General features: G+C 39.3%; 1 protein-coding gene across 5 annotated transcripts in view; it reads left to right on the top strand.

The window, feature by feature from the left end:
- The window catches only part of robo1 (roundabout, axon guidance receptor, homolog 1 (Drosophila)), a 227,900-nt gene that overhangs the window by 73,887 nt on the left and 137,712 nt on the right, over positions 1-16,301 (top strand). For 4 of the 5 annotated variants that reach the window (XM_026191730.2, XM_080289182.1, XM_080289181.1 and 1 more), the window contains one exon: positions 8,387-8,476. The exons of the other annotated variant lie outside the window; for it this stretch is intronic. In XM_026191730.2, the coding sequence (XP_026047515.2) occupies positions 8,387-8,476 (90 nt within the window). The remainder of the gene's footprint in view (positions 1-8,386; positions 8,477-16,301) is intronic. 5 annotated transcript variants of the gene reach the window in all.

The raw sequence follows: 16,301 nt of genomic DNA, 5'->3' as shown, positions 1-16,301 counted from the left end.
GAGTGTTTGTGTAGGCAGAAAGAGAGGGAGATAGGCTGGGAAAGAGAGATAGCGCTCGCTGTTTGTTCAGTTTGCTTGACTTCAGATCAGATCGTGACTGAACTGTGACATGGGCAAATGAACAGAATCATTACAAAACTGCTATGTGCAAAATACCTGTATCTCAGAGTAAAGGCCAGTAAGTGTTGTCTTATACATCAAACTAAAGCTGAAGCATGGAAACTCAGGTTTGTAAAACTGCAAACTAATTATTTGTATAAATAATAAAATGTGATACAATGTAATGATCCCATATTTGATGTTTTGATACTGGTAATTGAGTGTACTGACACCACTACCTTATGGAAATGTTTTATCGCATGTTTTATGTTTTCTAACAGGATTGCTTAGAGCAACTTTGTACTTGTTGGCATTGCATCTGTCCTCTAAGAGAAGAACTGGACCAAAACTATGGCAGCAAAATGCTCCCCCAGTCCTTCTAAAAGCTTCTGGGCTAACCTTCTGCATCGTTATTTCTGGTTAAACAAGGCCCCACCTAAATAAATGGGGAGAGATCTGTAACTTTAATTTCAATGGTATATAAAATCTTAATCTAAATATCGTACATTGACAGAATCATTCCCTTGAGTCATTACAGTAAATCTCTTTCCTTCTGTCTGTGTGCTTGTTCCTTTGTCTGCCAACTCCTTCTACATGATCAAAAGTTGAGCAACAAAAGCGAGCACACAGGTACATCTTAGGCTCCTGAGTTTTCTTATCTATATCAGATATTACGACATTGTTGTGTTGCCTGGCAACCACCTACAAATAGACTAAAATTCCTCATATTTTAGCATTTGTACCTATAGACATTTTTCATATCACCACAATTAACTTCCACTTTAAAAGCAAAACTTGAATAGTATGATTTATATTATTAAGCCATCACATTGCTTGGCAACCACCTAATAACTACTACAATTATATTTCTATAATAGAGCAGGGCATGGGCATTGACCAGTGTATATGATAAATATAGAAATTAGATTAAAGAAAAACATCCCTCAAAAGTTTGTTGTTGTTTGCCGCAAAATATGGTTTGCTTACTTCTGCTACATATGCAAATTTACAACATCATTTACAGTTCACTCCAGAGTGTCACCATAATTAGTGACTCTGGCTCATCTCACCAGAACATAATATGCAAGGAAAAATGAAAAGCACACTTATAAGCGTACATCTCTAATGAGGAAATATCCTTGCTACCATAAGTCAGAAGCTGCCGTGAACAGCAACTGTGTAACAACATGTTTGGCTTTATATGTTTCCTGATCCCACAGTTACTAAACAGATGATTAGCTCTTTAGTTGACAGGGAAGGACAACAACCAGCTTTGGTTATGGAGTCCTTCTATTTCCTTAAATTCTTTAAGTGCCAGATCTTTCCTTCATAATGCGGTTTCTTCCGTAGTACAACAGAGAGACTAGTTTATTATGGGTCAAGGCTTTTTCCTTTAATTTGTCATGTTGTCTTTATGTATGCACACATCCTTTAACAGCTGGTCTTTTTTTCTAAGTAGAGGTCAGGGGGAAAAAGGTATTATGTGAAGGAATAATTGCATGTCATTGAAGCGATTCAGCAAACACTGCCAAACCAAGATGCATTTCATATTTGCTCATTTGTTTTGACCACAACACAGCTTGAGAGAAGAAAGAGATTAAGAGGTGTGCCTAGTGTGAACTGAAAGCCGGGTGTCATAACATCAAAGACTGACAAGGTTTTACATCAGCTGTGGATCTTTTCCCCTCTCATGAGCTTTAATTAAAAAGTCGCAGAATTCCCCTTGGCTTACGTTAATGCCACAAACAACCTCGAGGCGTTTACCAGGAAACTTTGCTGGGCATTGAGGGCACAGGTGAACTGGAAATGATAAACAACTATCAAGTCTTTACATCTCTGTCCTGCATAATTTGCATGAGAAGAGTTCGAGTTTAAATACACCAACAAGTTTTGGGGTCACATGTCAAGAATTTTGGTCAGTAACCACCAAATCTCATTTAAGCATAAAAACCCAAGAAATTTTCCTTGTCCCTGGAAAGTCAGACTTCGGCGATGGAGCAGCTCCAGAAAATGTTACTGGGAGGAATGACGGATTAGAGGCTTGCTTTTTGGTCTCTTGGTTTGGGAAAGAATTGTTCACATTAACATATTGATGGAATTTTCAGAGATTATTAAAAAACACATGTGAACTGAGTTAGAGGGTGTTTTTTCCCTGTGTGTGTTCATGCATGTGTGTTTGTATGTTTAGAGCACACTGCCTGATTAAGTGAATCAATGAGCAGGACAATATGCCATCATTGTATTTTGTCAGTAATTTGCCGCTGCTTTGAAGTGAGGTCTAATTTATTTGCTCTGCTGCCCTCTAAACTCATTTTCTATCATCACGAGCCTCCAGTTTCTCTTATAGATTACTTTTTCCCCTATACCATCCTCTGTCTTATATAGACCAAGAAAGAGAATCTGAACACTAGTATTAGCTGTCATTACTCACACAAACCACCCCCACATACAAAGAAATCTTATGGTATTTGAGTGAAGTGCAGGGTAGAGCAGCTGCATGAAGCAGATTTTATACCGGGAAGTCAGAGAAGGTCACTAGTCTGTCGGCAGCGATGGTGCGGATGTTGACAAGCTGCTTCTGAGTCATGACCATGAGCTGTTCACCTTGGCTACAGAACTTTAAATTCTAGAAAGATCATATTTTTCTCACCTATGAGAAGTCTCTCCCTCTCTATCATTCTCTTTTCTCCATCCTCCAATTTGTCTCTCTCTGAGCAGAAAAAGTGTTCCAGTGTCACAGAAATGGACATCTGGGCTTTTGGCAGCTTGGAGTATGCTTGCCTCAGCTCCACTGGGATGTCAAAGCAAGTTCAGACTCCTTGCAGGCTTTGAACTTATTTGACATCAGTGTGGTTAAACAAATCTGAGAGGCAACATTTTAAGTGAGCATGATAATATCTATTTTACATAACGTAAAGGTATGGGAATAAGATGTCCATAAAAAAGTGTTTTGCAAAAGTTAGCTTTTCAGGGATAAAGGTGCCCTGAAAGCAGCTATGAGAGCTTCAGCGTGAGCTGCTCGCTCAGTGGGATTCTACTTGGCACTCACCGATTGCAGCTCAGCAGAGTGACCATGCAATATTTAGCACCCTTCAAGCCAATCAGCACTCTTTGTCCTGGATCTGTCTCACTGTTTTTCTTTCTGTGGTTGGTTGCCGATGCCCTCCGAGCAAATCTATCAGTGAGCAAATTGGCACATATTTCTTCCTTGACGTTTGCGCTTCTATTTAATAACAATCAACCAATCATGTATTCAGAGGTGAGTCACATTCCAACTTTGAGGTGTGTGGCAGTTTTGTAACCAACGAAACCATGAGGGGGGAAAGGATACAGTTCGCACAACCGCAGTGAAATTGTCAATAGCAAAATCCTGTTTGCAGGCATTCATGCACAAACTAACATGTCTGATCAGAACACTTTGTCGTTATACTCGTTTTATTTTCTCCAGCTGGTGCAATGAACCTGTGGCTGTTAAGGACATCAGAGGGTTTGGTGGAAAAGCTGCAAAGTCATTCAGTCAGCCTTTCCCCGCAGTTCACTCATGGGAACTAATACAGGCCTGATTATTGTAGTTTGTCATTGTCAATATCATGGCTTGATTCTTAAATATCTGTTGAGAACATAATAGTTGTGTGGGAAATTAAATAGAGTCTTAAACATACTCAAGCGCTCCCCCTGTTCTTACAGAAACTATTGAAAAACACATAAAATATCTTTTTCAGTTTCTAAGTCATGTTTGTTCTTTCTAATGGGGCAGTTTTAGCTGGTTAAATATACTTTAATCCTTCACAGATCAGGTTATAGACAACTAATATGCACAGGGCTTGGCAGAGCAACATAAAATACAAACAGTAACAGCTTGTGGATTGTATATATTGGTTTCCTCTCATTTATCATGAATTAAACTGCTCTGGTATAATAATTAGTTCATGCTTGGAGCTAAAGGTATTATCAGCTAGCTATTAATGTACTTTACCGTGTTTGCAGGGGTATGGTTTCATACATGAACGTTAAGAGCCAGCCTTTCGGCACAGCTGAAGTGTGCATGTGTGAGTGTGAGCCATTTGCTCCACTTTCTCACGACAGCTGCTGCACAACTTAATGATTTGTGACATGGTATTTTATGCTGTCAACGCACCGTTTTAATCTTGTCTTTAAACAATAGTTTACCAGTTTTGAAAATAAAATGTGAAATGTGGTCTATATGGTATGTAGCTACAGCTGGCTAGCTTAGATTAGTGTGAAGGGTGATACCCAGCTTGGCTTTGTGTTAAAGCTATAAAATCTGCCTACCAGCATCTCTAAAGTCACAAATGAGTATATATTATATATATTATATTATATCAGTAGTTTAATCTGTACAAAAACTGAAATGTAAAAATGAAAAATAGGGATTTTATTGGCAATTGTGTTGGATTATTTATTTGCCATGAGTGTGGACTCCAAGGAAAAAAAAACTGTGAGCAGCAGTAGGCAGATTTTCTTAGTGTTTGTACTAAACTAAGTCTGCTGACCCCAACTATAAGATAATGTGAGTAGTATTGATCATCTCTAATCTTCAAGGGGAAAGAAACTATGCATTTTTTTTAATTAAAGTCAAACTTCTCATTTAAACAGGTCCTAATATGCTCATTTTGACGATCATGGTTTTATTCTCAGACTCTACTAAAACAGATTTCCATGATTCACAGTTTAAAAAAAAATACTTATTTACTATATACTGGGGATTGTGTGGCCATTCAGTTCGTCCACTGTCTGGCACAAGTTGATTTTTTTTATTCTTTAAGCTCACCCTCCACCATTCTTCTTTACACTGTATGTGACAAAACTGCCTCTCCACTTTGACTTTGTACTTCTCTCCAGCTTTCTGTCCTTAATGCGTACGTATGTATTATCTCAAGGCCTAATTAAAACTCCATTAGTCATGCAGAAAACAAAGAAAGAGTAATCAAAATGGAAATGAATGTAATGGTGCTGTGGAAACAGATGAAGCAGACAGAGTAGATTCTGCTGAAAAGGGCTCTTTTGAAGGAGCTTTTTGTACTTTCTTTCTTTACCGTTTTGTTATAGTGAAGGCCATTGAATTCAGCTCCTCAACGACAAAAAAATGAAGTTTTAAGATGATGTCATGCGTTTGACTATCAGCAGCAAAGATTTTATTTAAATTTGCAGCTTTGAGAATGACTGCTACAAATGAAAGCAGTGGGAATCTTGTTGACTGTGCTTAATAATTAGCATTCTTGTTGGCTGTTCATACTTTTCCCCTCTGTCATCAGACAAAAAAAGTAAACAGATGTTAGTGGAGAACATTCTCAAAGAAACCAATTTAATAAGTGAAATGGCTTGAGGTCCCTTACAGAAATATGCTGCTTCTCTGATCAGCCTGTGTGAAGGAACATGTCCTACAGCAAATAATCAGTCAGTCCTCTTAACAAGCTCCACAGTCAGACTCCCCAAACTAATCATTTTAAGCCCATCCATCACTTTTGCAGACTGCCAGGGTGCCAGTGACAAGATAACAATGAGACAACAGCAAGTCTCTCAGCTTCTTCATTCACATTTATTACAAGCTCCCAGCGTTTGTCACTTAGCAATAACTGCATAAGTCAGACTGGACAGCAGCTGAAGTGCTGATTGACTTCGCGTTGTTGCCAAGATACTAACAGTTCCTAACCTGTGGACATGAAGAAACAGCTGTGGTGGAGAAAAAGCAACGTGCTGTTCTGTTTGACTCCGAGGCCAGGGCTTATAACCAGGGGCCCGTGAGTAACAAGGGAGTGGTTTAAGAGACAGAATGTATGCTTTTGTATCTTTAAATAAGTAGTTAGTTCACTCCACATGGACCATGTTTATTAGTTAGCATGGGATCTGATGTTGTGTGCTGTGTTTGGGCTAAAAGGAAAGGGAGATCCAGACTGTGGGTCTGGATATCTGTCTTGATGCCCCAGGGGGATCTGTGTACACCACCTGTTAATGAACTCTGAAGTGGTCTCTAATAGGACCTCCGCTTATGGACCACCCAGGAAATACAGCATAAAGATGTAAAGGGCAGATACTGCAGACAAGACTCGAAGCTAGTGGAGATGGAGAAACACAAAGTCTAAGACTATCTGATCTTATGCTTTTTTTTTTTATATAATAACATGCTTCTGCTGATATGTCTTTGACACAATTATCTTAACTCAAAGGTTAGCTCAATGGTTGTCAGTCATATCAAACTGTTTTCACCAGCAGAAATAGATGGTAAAGGCCATTTTCACAACTGAGCAAAGATCATCTGCTGATTAAAAACTGTAAGATGATGTTGAAAGCTCTGAAATAAACTAGTAAGTCATAATCATCCAAAAAGTAAACAAATTCAGGATATTATTTTATTTAAAATTGGCAGATTGATATTTTTCCTTATGCTTGTAAGGAAGATGTTCAATTAAAGCTAAGTAAAGCTGAAAATACTTTCCACAATATTTGTTAGTGTTATTTGCTATTAATGGACCTTTGGACTCAGTTTATAAACTTAACAACATTTTTTTTAATTTCATCCTTTTCCACTAGAATGAGAAAAAAGCCTTTAAGTCGGTGTATTTGATTTAGTTTATATATGCCTGGTTGTGGAATTATGTATACTATTTTTTTTCTTTTATTTTTTTGCAAAAACACACATTTATATTTTTGTCCTTGCTTTCAGGCTATAATTGCTGCCAGTGTCAAGCTACATTTTTTTCCAGTAGCAGATGTTTGTGTTTAATCTGTCTGTTGTGAACAAATTAAAAACAATCTCTGACTGCCGGTGTCAGGCTATAATTGTCAGACAGTGCATCAGACCTGCTGTTGATGTCTGTGTTTCTTCATGCCATGCACATTTTCATCTCATTCGTTACATGTGTCATCACACTTCATTCGCATGCACGATACTGAGTAACCTACATGGTTATTAATGTGTGACTCAGTGGCTCTGCTCTCCTGTTGTGTCAGTCGGATCCTGTTGCTTAGACAAACACACAGGCAGAAAAGTGCCAGATAATACGTTCGGGCCAGCATGAAGCCCTTTTACTGCCACGCTAATTGCATCACTGCGAGCACAGCAGGGGTGCGTAATCGCTGCATTTTGAATGTCTTCTTTGTGGTTACCATCATTAATGTGTCCAGTGCTGTTGTTAAATGTGATTTCAGGTCATTGCTGTGTATGAAAAGTTTGCATAAATTTGGACTGTCAATTTTCTAATGGTGGGAGTGGCAGACGATATTGTAGGTCACCTTCTTCTTCTCACTCTAATGGCTTAAAGTACTCTCCAATGAACAATTCCGTCTGCCCGTCTGCTATTTATCTGAAGTGATGCCAGATCTCATTGAGGAAACAGATACTTCCGACAGACTGCCACTCACTTAGCTAAAGGGGTTAGATGATTAAGATTCAGTTTACCCCCACCACCACCCACCCCAACTGCCCAGCCCACATTAACCCCCTGTCAGTGGTACACAAAAAGAATGGGCATGGCTGAGCCTGATTTATTTCACACAGAGTCATCATAAGGGCACAGCGGGCCTCTCGGCTCCTCGATAAGCCAGATACACCAGGGCCCCGTTGGCCTTTCTTTTTACTCTCTTCCCCGTGCTGTCCCGCCCTCATGCAGTCTGTCACACATACTCAATCTGTCAATCCAAAAAGAGAGACAGGCACAAAGACGGGCACAAATCAAAAGAAACTGATTAGCGATTAATGGTGCATCATTGTATTTGCATCAGGACTGCGTGCACGGTGTATGTGTGTGCATATAGAGTGATGTTGTCAGTCATGCAGAGTGTGCCCTGGCCCTCCCTCTTCTGTCCACCACATGTGCTCCTATAGGGGTGCAGCCACTTATGGCTATTGATATTGTAGGGATGACTCTGTTGTGCGCACACATGCTCACATTCAATCCCAACACAGGGTAGCAGAACAGCCTCCTGCTGAGCCCAAAGAAAAGCTGAAGATTGCATCAACCGATCATTCTGATGGATCTGTTCTCACCTACCGGCTGATTGAAACTTCAAAAGTTTTTGGTTGCTTTGTTTTAGGCACATAAAAAGGAATTTAAACAAGTGTTTGGATTATTTGATGTTTGCGTGATGTGGGTGTTTGGACTCCTCTGCAAGAGACAGCGTTTACAGGGATGGAGCCTGGCACTTCTGAGCATATTTACAGTCTGCCTGTGTCAGGGAGGCAGAGGGCTGGAGGTCTGGACCGTGGGTGTGGAAAGTGGGCAGAATGCATCTAGTTTCTCAGTCCCTTTGGTGTTATTGTTGACAGAGATGGGAGTCGCTCAAGATGGTGCCAGCGAAGGGGCAACACCAGCTCCTACCACTGAGCATGAGGATGACAACTCTTTGGGCTACACAGGTACTGCTGCTGCTTTTAACTTAAAAGTCCACTCACATATGTTCTGTGTTTATTGGTTACACAACACTACTTTTGGCTGTTTTTAGTGGAAATATGTCTCAGTGCTCACCTTAAATTGTTGCCAATCAGTTTTGAAGCCACTGAGTCCTCTGTGCAAACTTTTAGTAAAGTAAGACCGGCCTTGTGTCCAGCAGTAAACTTTAGAACAAACAAAACAGGAACTCTATGTCAACCAAGGTACCTGCCCAGAGAGCAGTACACATTCATTTTTGATTTTTGTTTGTTTATGTTGTAAATGTTTTTTAAGGTTAATCGTGCATGATAGATGTTTACTTTGATTACATAAACATGCAAGAGGATAATAATAGATAAGAGGCATTGATTTGTAAATAACTGAACATAAATCAAGGTTATAGATCAGAGGTCAAATGTGATATGATATTTGGATGCAAACTAAAGTGTGGTATTTAGAACCCCCGTATATTAGTATCATTTCCTAAATGTTGCCAACACAAACAAAGGCAGCAGAATTTTAAGTATAATTTTAAAGATAAATTGCATTTTGTGAATGTTTGACCTTATTTTACTCTAAAGAAGAGGTCAGAAGTCCAAAGGAATATGATACTTATCATGTTGACAGACAGAATGACATGCATGTCAGTGGTACCAAAAACATAACTTTCTTGGGGGATGTGAAAAAAATCGAAATATTTTCCAGGTTCACTTTTCGAGAGAATTTTCAAGTTCAATTTTCATCTTTTTTTTTTTTTATTGATCTGCAATGAACAAGCAAACATTAGGCCTCTCTTCTGCAAAACAGGTTATACTTAGACTTGGAATTCAATTTAAAATCAGAAAAAGTGAGCTGACTGTCACAGCAAGGCACACCAGCCAATTATACTGTACCTAATCCTTTACTAAGATTGGCAGTCAAAAGGAGTTCAGAATGCTTTCAGAACAGCCAGTTGTTTATATTTTTCAATCAGAAAGTATTTTCACAGAATAAATAAGCACTTAGTTTAGACACCATGTTCCATATGTGTTTCAGTGGAAGCCGCTTCTGAAAGAGGAGAATTGTGGGAAAATGAGGCACCAAACTGAATAGCATTTGTAGTTGGATGTCTTCAATAAATGAGTGCTCTGTAGGGAAATGAGAAGCCAGAAGCAGCTTCTGAGCCCAAGAGACTAACAGACACACATACGCACAAACTCAAAAAGGAAACAAGTCTGGAAAAAATTATTGATGATGCATGTGTTTTGTTTGAGTTTTGGGCTCTTTTCCCAGAGTGCGGGTGAATAGTGTTCCCCCTGTGTTGTTGTAGCAAGAAGGCCTACCTCACTAGGTGATTTACCGGACCTCACACATCTTCAGGAAATATTGTGAAGAAAAGGGAAATCCAAATTGACTGCCAAAATCTTTATGTGGTCCATCACAATGTGTTGTAGCCTGGTAGCTTGTTTTTATACTTGGACTTCTAAAAGATAACCAGCAAAACTATAACAAAACCATCAGAAACACCATAGTGTGGCCTTCATCAGTAATGCCAAGGGAAAAGGTCTGAGACATTACAGATATCTCCTAGAAAATGGCAGCTAATGACCTAGCTAACAGGCCTTGAAGACTTTGAATGCAGGTTTAAAGAGGAAAATCATGTTGTGTCTGCTTCACTGCATTTGTGTTCATCTTTAGAATGATAAATCTACCTTTTGGACAGTGCCAAGAGTTCATCTTTAATCTGGCCATTTAATCCCATCTGTGCATGAAAATGAAGGAAATCGATCTGGCCCAGTCAGTGAATTGGAAATGAGACTAATGTGCCCTAATACCTCATTCTGCCCCTGATAGAACAAAGTGGGCTGCTGCCAAAGACTCCATTTACAAGGAGCGTGACTCTCTGGATGAAACGTGAGGATAATCTTGACAGCTGCCAGTCTGAGCTAAAAAAAAAAAAAAAAAAAAAGACTGCTCCATTAATTGTTAAGGTGAAGAACCTTTTAGGTGCCTGGGTTTGTTTAATTATGAGTGTTTTTCATTCGATCTCTGTGACCTTCATCCAGAAACAAAGTTCATTGATTTCTGTGTAAGTTTCACTGATTAACTAATCACACTCTATGCACGCGATTCAAGGATCCTATGTCCTTGTCATCCATGTCCTTTTATAACATGTCTGAAATCACTACCAATATCATCATTACTTTAACCTGACCTTCTTTAGTTTAGGTGAAACTAAAAACAACTGCCACATGTCCAGGCACTGACTCAGTAATGTTTTATATTATGGTCACCCGGGACTAATACAGCCTACTGTGAATTTTATAAGGAAACACAAGCTGACCTGAAGTTTGTAACACATTAAAAATGTTTTTTATTGGTCCCTTATGATATTGACTCTCAGCCAGCTCTAAATTGTTTCCCGATATCAAAGAGCTTTGCACAGAACTTCACATTCATAATAAATGAGACTGACCTGTGTGAAAGCAGTGGATTAGAAAGGCACGCTAAAACTCCTGCACTTACACTTTGCTAGCCAGTGCTTGGCAGGCCTACACACACAGAGGAGACAGGTCTTTGGTTCTTCTGCCTCAACATGAAAGGCTGAGCATTACTTCAGAGAGCACATCAGCACTCATATCCTCCCTCTCCGCTGACAGCTACCATTGCGTTTGTCACAGATCACAAAGGACGGCAACTTCAGAGAGCTGCTCTATTTGTAAGGTTATGGAAATAGAAATAGGGAGGAATAGAGGGAACTGAAGGTTGCCACGCTGTCATCACTGATTGGCTTCAGAATAGAGGGGTCCAGGCATGTCAAAATGCAGCATTTTATCTTCTCTCAAAGCAGTCACCCCTCAATGTCTCCAAGAAACCATTCACGACACTGATGGATGTGCAGACAGGTGATGGGAGAACAAAGCCGTGTCTAGCCGAGAGCTGCGGAGGCATCAAGGTTAATATTGCTGAAGATGTGATCAAATAGAAATTATCCATCAGGGCGTTCACATAGTGCAATGCAGGCTGTTAGTCCACATTTCTGTAGTGAAATGAAAAAAGGTGTAGTGCGAGTGATAAAGATGATGACTGTATATACACCATGTAAGATATTCATTCTCTAGGCTGTTGCTCCTTTTTGTCTTTACAGTCACTTCTACTGACTTACTCATATGCATACTTCTATCTCTAAATTGTATGTAAGCAATAAGCACTGGTTGTCACATTGTAGTATATACTGTAGTCGAGTCATTTCTGATGATGTCTCACACTCTAAAATACTGTATTTGTCAAACAGCAGTCACCTGATGTCTACCTAAGAATAAACAGTATTCTACCCGAAACATCCACCAGACTGATGCATATACCAAGTGCAGCATGAATGTAGAAAAACATTTAGTGTGTACCCTATTCATGCTGAACCATGCTGGTACTTTCAAAAGAATATAGGCAACACTGAGCTGAGCCTAGCTTCTTGCCTATACTGTAGTAAAAGCATACATTGTGTGACACAGTTCTGTCAGGTGTCATTTTGTCACATGGCACATTTTTATTTTACCATGATGATAAAAGCAAACACAAATTTAATTTTTTGGAGGGAGAAGGTATTTTTTTATATTCATGCTAATGTTGCAGTAGTTATTGTATGTTCAAATCCAGCATATTTAACTAAATAAAGTCTCAATATCTAATCATTTACACTCAGTTTTACCAAGTATTGATTTTGGTCCATAAACTAATAATAAAATCATTTTAATCCATGATCTATCAAACTGCACAATCAAACAAATTTAGCAGAAAAGGAATTTTAAAAATCAGCTGCTGCTACCAAACTGTACAAAAAGCAATTTAACCTCTAGGAAAAGAAATAATACCTCTATTTAACTGGAGTGGATGGAGTTAATGCTTACTCGATGTCTTTATGATCTTGGCGCTTGTTTTCACCTTATTGATGTGGAGCTGAAGTGGACTGTGCCTGGATACATGGCACAGACAGCGTTATCATGATAGAGATGGAGAACTCTATTCCCTGTTCATCCTTTCTTTTCATTACTGGGCTCTTGCGCTGGCCTTGAGTCCCCACCCTGAAAACCAATTTCCTTGACACCATCACCTTCACATATATTACCCAAGAGTCCCCACAGCATCATCGTGTCACATCTCCATGACACTCATTTATGTTCATCAGACGTAGTGCCCTGATAATCATGATACAGGAAGCAAAGAGAATTGTACACATTCAGCTTGCTGCACTCACACACATTATCCCCAGTATGGCAACAGCACTCATTTCATAACAGTGCAACAATAGAGAGATATCCCTTGCCACGCCTGGAGGAGCGATTCACTTGAGATATAATTAGTTATAACCAAGCACTAATGCCCTATATACAGCTTCCCCGTAGTCTCTTTGCTGCTGGAGGTTTTTTTGTTCCCCATCCAATCTCTTTTCATCTCCCTGATCTGCACAGCTTAGCTTAGCCCTGTCCAAAAAAATAGGTCTATTAGCCATTCTTGTCAGGATAGCAAGTGTAGTAATGTGGTCAAGAGGCACTGGAGTGGCAGTAAGATTGGAGATGGGAGTTAGCATGAGTGCAAAGGGGTCAAAACACAAAGACTATGAGGTGAGAATTAAATTAGAATATTCAGATTCACGTTTCTAGTGTCCTCATGATAATTGGGAAGAAAATTGGATGGGGTTTTGCTAAGTGCTAATAATCTTCTGCTCTTGTCCTGTCAAATATGCTTTGTTTCCAAATGAAAGGATAATAAATGTTTTGGAGGTATTTTAGAGTGTAAATGGGTCAAAATTTTCCATTCCTAAATGGTAGTGGTCGAACTGGTTTGGTTTGTCCAGCCATACATAAGTTGGTGGTTCACAAAGTTTCTATAACAGGGACCTCAAATGAAAGCTCAGAAAGGCAAACCTGTCACATGTCAGGGTGAGGATCCTGCCAATAAAATAATTTCAGGAAGAAATCTTTACCTCATTTTATTGACCTGTTTGGATCTCTTTGCTCAACACACAGAGAGGCTACTATAATTCTGGTACAACAATGCAGTAACAGTGTTGTGCGCACAAGTCCCCAAACAATTTTCCTTTACAAAAGAGGCAGCTGTGAGCAGAATGGCTTTTTGCAAAATCAGAATTGAATCTGTTCAGCACAGCAACATTTGGTACAGATATGTGGAGTTAGTTAGTTATGTGATGAAATTCGGTGGATTTACAATCAAAACATTGACTTGAGAGCAGAGGTACAACACACTACACTCAATTTCTTGTTCCAAGTGAAACTCATTTGTTTTCAAAAAAGTAACCTCTGTTAAAGACTGTTAAAGACAAAGTAGGACTGGTCAAACTAGACTCATCATTAAGCTGAGTTTGACAAAACATTAACTGGAGCTGAAGGTAGTTTGTTGTCAGTTCATTATGTACTTGAAGCATTACACAGCACTACAATCTATTCACAAGCTTTTTGAAAGGGAGAGAGCATTTGAGTTTAGTTATTTATCCACAAATGCACATTAATTACCTATCCTCAATCAGCCTGGCACAAAGGCAGGATTGATCAGGATCTAAGAGCAAGGGTAATTTTTTCACTTAAGCTACAGTTCAATAAAGCCCTGATCCATTTACTAAAGTGTACTAAAATGTCTAAGTGTCCCATAACTACATCTAGGATTCCAAAACAACCACCAAAGTATAAAAACCCTGATGCATAAGCAGCACAAGGGGGACCAAAGAAATTTTGCCGTTGGTTTTAATCTTGTGACTCATCAGTGGCTCTTTTGAACCTGTTGTATGCCTCCCAGATTTATTGTTTGTAATGACCCATCCAAAGCACTGGTGTTTATTATTCCTGGCAAAACTCTGTAGTTTATATGTTCACTTCCAGAGTTGCCTTTGCCCTCAGATCAATTAGCTATCTTTACGAGCCAACGCATAAGGAGTTCTTCGACCTCGCCGACAACCCCATGTGCTCCTCCCAGTAGAAATTACTGTAATAACTGTCAGCCGGACTGACTGGTTGATGATCTGTAAAATCATTGCTGGTTTTATTAGTGGTGATATGATTCATGCATAGTCATGTTGGACATGAAGTATAGCCAGAGACAATAATAAGCCTGTTTCTCTGAGAGTCGGCGTGAGCTGCAGGGGTGCTGTGGAAACTCAACAGTGTGACTGTGTCTCAGAAGGGCTCGCTGTCTGTGTGTGTGAGAGAGGGGAATATCACGAGGAGGTGGGCTGTAAATCTGAGCAGCACCTGCTCCCTCTACTCTGGCGCGTGGTGTGAGGTCAGCAGCACCCAGATATCCCATCGATCATATTTATTGCATTCATCACAGCACCAGTTTGTTTTGGCAGCTGATCGCACCAGGGAAAGAAAAAGAAAGAATAGGCTTTTTATTTGAGGGATGTGAATGCTTTTAGCATGAGCAGCGTCTTTCCTTGCTCGGGATCTTAGAAGATCAATCGCTGATGTTGGCTCAAAGCATCCACTGTAACCGCAACTAGAATGATATTCTAAATACACTTGGAAAGTTACTATAAGAACTACCTCACAGGAAAAATATTAATGCCCCATCAATTCTCAGCTTTGTGCCACTTTAGGTTTGTGTGGATTATTGAAACAACTGTTTGTGTTGTTGCTTCACTGATCAATTTCTTTTCAAAATATAAAAGAAAGATTTTACAAACCAAACCATTTTGAATTAGGAATGTTAAGCAGTAACCGGCTATAATAAAAGTAGCTGTAAGACTCTGACAATGGCAGTGTGGGCCTGTTGGCTAGCTGAATCACTGGACTGGCATAAAATGTGGTCCTAGAAGGTTTACCTTGAGAGCTTTAGTTTTCTCTGACTTCTTACCTACCACCACAATGTAGCTTAGTGAAAACACTAAACTACAACTGGATAGCTTGTCAAGGTTTTGCAGATACAAAATTATGGCTTCTTCATTATTAAAACTGTAAATAGTGATCGTCTCCGGCCGTCATTAGTAAATTAGGAAATATAGCTGTAAAATTAATGGCATCACAACAAGCCTTATGCATTATTAGTCAGAAATATTTGTATTCTAATATTCTAAACTACAATTGTCCTTTACACTTACCAAACTCAGGTCAGGATGTGGAGTGTGTTAGCATTTAGCCTTAAATGCTACTGTGCTACAGTCTCAGAGAGCTGGTAGTATTGTAGTAATTTCACAATAGTGTACGCTCAAAACTGTTAGAAAATCCACTTGTTAAGTGACAGATCAACCCTGTTTCCAGTGTCTGAGTGATTAAGGCTGTCATGTTTTTAACATGTGGTAATGCTGTGTGTGTTGTTTTATTTAATAAAAAAACAAGCCCCCCAAAAATAATCAGTAGTCATTCTGTGCCCCTCCAGCGTTTTATAAGCACTATTTATTTGTATGTGCAACATGTCTTTAAACTAAGTTTTAAAAACAAATGTACATTACAGCTCATGGATTCTGGACACCAAATATTAGAATGTCTTAGACTTCAGCAGTGCATCTTTGTAGAGCCAACAATGTAACCGATGTAAGTGGCTGATGTCATCGCCAGTACTTATGCTTGTGTTAATTACTTTGTGGTCGTGCAGTTACATTTCCAGGGGGCTGCACATCAGGCTATGTTACAGGGTTTCAGAGAGGTTTGTGGGTACGACGAACCTATGCTGTAGATTTCCTGCTGAAGTCTAAATCCCCAGTCAGGCAAACTAAGACTTCAGTGTGAATATTGAGTATAGGATCAGGAGTTTTTCACAGCAAGTAATCCAAACCACATAGCAACATATTAATGACAAACCTTGTAGTGAAAGGGATCATCT

Source organism: Astatotilapia calliptera, chromosome 14, assembly GCF_964374335.1.
Source record: "Astatotilapia calliptera chromosome 14, fAstCal68.1, whole genome shotgun sequence".
Classification (NCBI taxonomy): Eukaryota; Metazoa; Chordata; class Actinopteri; order Cichliformes; family Cichlidae; genus Astatotilapia; species Astatotilapia calliptera.
This window is presented reverse-complemented; position numbering and strand designations above follow the sequence as displayed.